At 31.2% G+C, this 4849-nt stretch overlaps 1 protein-coding gene across 1 annotated transcript in view; it reads right to left on the bottom strand.

Moving 5' to 3' along the window:
* Positions 1–1335: 1335 nt before the first annotated feature.
* The window catches only part of LOC107701883 (venom phosphodiesterase 1), a 48512-nt gene continuing 44998 nt past the window's right edge, over positions 1336–4849 (bottom strand). Inside the window, exons 23-24 of the mRNA XM_016504021.1 lie at positions 4381–4537; positions 1336–1997 (exon numbers count right to left, since the gene is read on the bottom strand). Coding sequence (XP_016359507.1) covers positions 1824–1997; positions 4381–4537 — 331 coding nt within the window. The 3' untranslated portion in view covers positions 1336–1823. The remainder of the gene's footprint in view (positions 1998–4380; positions 4538–4849) is intronic.

Genomic DNA, 4849 nt, shown 5'->3' on the forward strand with positions numbered 1-4849 from the left:
CATGCATTATACGACTGATAGACTGCAACGGTTAAAGTTAAAAATCATCAAATGTGTTCTACTGAAGAAACAAAGCCACCTACATCTGGGATGCCCTGGGGGTAAGCAGATAAACATCACATTTTCAGTTTTGGGTGAACTATCCCTTTAAGTCAAGATTCATTTACTGCAGATGCAAAATGACTTATATCAAAAATGTATCAAAATGTTGTAATTTTGCTCCTTCGAGTAAATTTATCCTGATTCAAGAATTGTTTGATATTTGCACTGGATAACAAGAGAAAAAAAGTAAGAAAATATTTTTTTGTTGTTGCAGTATATAGACTTCTATTGTTTTTCTATACAGCTATAAATGCTATAATATGACCCTAACAGAAAACCTTCTGCAGTTTTACTATTTTACTTTAATTTTACAGCATTTTCACAAACGAGGACGCTCCAAAAGGAGGTTTTGGGAGGTTTATTTCACTTTAGGGTACAAATCTACAGACCAGAAGATCTGGTTCAAGACACATCGCACCAATAAACCGGCTAGAAGCAGCAGACTGACCCGAATCAGACCAGACCGGCGTTTCCCAAAGCCATCAAACCATGATTAGAGCGCGTCTAATGAAACACGTTTGCAGATATTTCCCAGCAGCCCAGGCTGGTCATGCATTAACACACGTGCGTTTGCTGGAGACCACAATGAAAAATACTGGAATTGAAACTAAACTGTGATGAAGTCATTTTAATGCATGATAAGTTATGACACATTTTCAGCGGTCGATATGAATGAACTCACTGAAGACTGATTCACAGAAAGAGCACATCAGTGAAATCTAGCTTGTCTTTTACAGCAGCGACGCTCTTACTAAACCATCACACACCCTCGAGATCTGCTTACTATTCGTTTGGACCCCAAGAATCATTATTTTATGGAAATAAGTCATAGCTTAATATTTTGCCACTAAAACCACATTAGCAACTTCTTATTAATGAGTGTTCAAAGTTTTGAATGTTACAATGTTATTATTGCTTTTACCCCTTTTTATTAATTACAAATTGAGAAATTCTTTGAAATTTCAAATTACACATGAACCACACCCAACAAACTATGACACAAAATATCTGCAATTTTTTTTTCAATATTGATGAGAAATTTTATTTGAATATATCTTTGTATGAAATTTATAAAAGCATATAATCGGAGAATTACCAGTATTGACTCTTCATTGGAATGAATGGGATTGAATTAAATTCCTTTGAATTTATAACTCACGATTGCTCAAAAACCGTCGACATTTATGAAACCTACATATTTATTTCTAACAAAACAACATAAATATTAGTTTTCAAGCAAAATAAATTAATTTTAGGTGCGAAAACATTCACTTTCAGATGAAAAAAGTGATCAGTTTTTCATGCTGCATTGTTTCATCAATAGACATATTCATGTTCATCAACAAAATTCAGTCCAAAAGTGTGTGAGATATGGGGGAAAAGACTAAATACTGTATATTTTACAAAAGACACTAATATAACTTCATTTTACAAAAAGTATTTTTGATACTAATAGTTCTACATACATACTCGGGTCAAAACGACCCGAACACAAAACATGTAATCTCTGAAAACATAATTGTAAAAAATCTGAAAAAAAAAGAAGAAGTGTATTTTGAGGGTCTTAATGCATCTGCAAAGGCTTGTTCACTTACTAAGAACTACACATTTTTTAGGAATTTTTATGCATCTCTTCTAGGTCAAAATGGACCTGAATGCGTTAAGAGGATTAAATAAATATGTTAACACAAAATCAAAACTCATTTTGACTCAATCGAGACTCAAGCTTTGGGATGAATGGCGGCGGTGGGGCGGGTCTTCAGACGCAGGAGCTCAGCGATTGGACGCTTGCTGTCCTGAAAGAAGTCCAGTCCGCTGATCCACTCCACATCTCTGACGCGTGATTGGTGCATCCACAGGAGAGGCTCCGCCCACTGAGACTCCGGCTGATCGTCCTGCACACAAACACGCAAACAGTTTCTCATGTGTCTGTGTCACATAAAGCTTAATTGTTTCATTAATTAAGTTTCCGTTTACAGGAAGCGTCCTAGTTCATGTCAAGCATTCAAGTCTGAAACAAAACACAGAAGCAGCTGAAACCAGAACAATGAACGACGACCAATCTCTTTGTTCTGTTGACGAGCACCATGGGACACGCCCAGTGTTGCCAATTTAGCAATTTTGTTGCTAGATTTAGCAACTTTTCAGACTACCCTAGCAACTTTTTCTTCCAAAAGCACCTAGCAGCAAATTTAGCTATTTTTAAAATTTATTTGGCAACATTTAGCAACTTTTAATAAGTGACTCAAACGATAAAAAGGCACACGTTTTCCATCTAAATTACACAGAAAGAGGAAACCAAAGGTGCCTAGCAGTACACAATTGACATGAATTAAGTTGGCTGCTATTAGCAATTGTTTAATTTAATAATAATAATAATAATTGAATAATTGTTCATTTATGATACACCTTGTTAGTAGCTTGTACTTGAGTTTGTTGATCAGTTAGTGCACGGTAAGAAAAATATCTAGAAAAATGAAAAAGGTAGTAATTTTCCAGGACATTATCCGTTATCCATTGTAACCCTGTAACCCGAAAACACCAAAATACAATGCGTAATTTAAAATGTAGGTAAAAAAACGTGCGAATAATAATTACGGAAAATTCCTTCATATTAATAGATTTTGCCCTATTTTTACAGACTTTTCTTAGAGTGTAGCATATGAACTACTAATACACTGCTTAAATCTATAATCGTTCAGAATGAGTAGTTTTACTAGTTTACTAGCTAATAAAAATAAACTTAAATTGTAATTGTTAAAAAATGTGAAAGTGTTAAATAATTCAATGTTGTATTTAAAATTAGTTATTTATATTTTAATATTATATTATGCATTTATATTATTTTATAAACACATCTAAATTAACATATTTAATTTTTTTTTTTTCCTGAGATTTGATGCAGTGACACAATTTTGCATCGTGATTACGCAATGACGTCACCGCGCAATGACATCGCATCATTTAGCAACTTTTAGCAACAAATCAATCTTCCTTTAGCAACTTCCCCTGAAAATTAGTTGGCAACACTGGACACGCCTGTGTCATTGTCGCAATCAAGTCGAGTCATATTTACCTGTATTTGCATTGTATTTCACATTCCGTTTCAAAGCAGCTTTATGGAAAATCATGACGTTAATGGTCTAAGAGTCACAACTGAGCGTTCATTTTGTAGTGATATTGACGATTATGAAATATTTTGTATCAAATTGTATGTTATATAATTTATATTAATATGCATAAATTAAATGGCGAAGATGTTCATTTTACAGCTTAACGTCACAAAAAAATAAAGTTTATTCAGTGTTTTATATGATTATGTATTCAGTTATTTTTCCCACATTTACTTTTTACTCAATGTATAAATAAAAATATATAGAAGTAGTTAGTTTCACAGCTTAATCACTGTCACTGAAATTGAATTTTTACTTAAATAAATAAATGTAAATAAATACATCAAAATATGAATGAACTGTATAATTTATAGCAATTAAATTGTTATGCATAAATAAACCAGAAAAGCTGTTAGTTTTACAGCTTAATGCCAATGAAAACTGAAATATAATAAATACTGAATAATTCATTAAATAAATAAAAAATATTTAAAATAGATTTTTTAATCAATGAATAAAAAAATCAATACATGAAAAAATATAATTGAATTGTATAAAATAAATAAATAAAAAATATCAATTAACTGTAAATTTGTATCATTTAAATTAATATGCATAAATAAAACAGAGGTTATTAGTTTTACAGCTTAATGTAACTGAAGAATGAAATAAAACAAATAATGAATGATTAAATAATCATTTATGATATTTTATATTTTTATTGAATAAAAAAATGGATGGATTGTCTATAATAAATATAATCAATGAATTGTATGATTTATATCAATTAAATTAATATGCATAAATAAAACAGCGAAGACGCTAGTTTTACAGCTTAATGTCACTATATATATATGAATAATGAAAACATGAATGATATTTTAAGGTACTAATAAGATGTGGTATCAAACAGTAAATATTCCTACGGTTATTAAGTTGAACATTAAAAAAATGTCACATGACATCAGAGAACGTTTGACCGATGATGTGAATAAAGACTAAATGAACAAACTGAATCATTCTGACTGTGATTTACATTGATTCACCAAAAAGAACCAAAATGTAAGGATTTGAGTGACGAGGGATTCAGAGAAACACAGCAGCAGTAATGCTTTCAGATGTGTGTGATAGCGACAGGAACAGGAAGTGAGAGTGTGACACTCACGGCGCAGCTCTCCATGTTGTCGCTCCTGTGTGGAAGCAGGAAGGAAACCGTCTGAAGTTCAGCAGAACATTCGCTCACCGTCTGTGTGTCGTTCTTACAGCTCGTCAGGACCACAAAATAATGAGTGGGAACAGGAATAGACGAACCTGCAACGAATCTAAAAAAAAAGTTTACTTCTGTACTGTGATGTACATCCCACGATTATTATTGTAAACTAAAACTATTAAAAAAATGTTTGTTAACTGAAATAAAGCTAGAATATATATTGTATTATTATAGAATAAAAATACTAAAATGTGAAATAAATTTAAGTTGAAGCGATTACTAACTGGAAAAAAATAAAAAAATAAAAAATAAAATGGAACTAAAAATAAAACTGAAAATAATAATATGATCATATAAAAATCAAAGCTAATTCAAAACATTTATAAAAAACTATAATATAAATATAATTGCATTTATAAACATA

Source organism: Sinocyclocheilus anshuiensis, unplaced genomic scaffold (assembly GCF_001515605.1).
Source record: "Sinocyclocheilus anshuiensis isolate Anshui unplaced genomic scaffold, SAMN03320099.WGS_v1.1 scaffold2144, whole genome shotgun sequence".
NCBI classification, from domain to species: Eukaryota; Metazoa; Chordata; class Actinopteri; order Cypriniformes; family Cyprinidae; genus Sinocyclocheilus; species Sinocyclocheilus anshuiensis.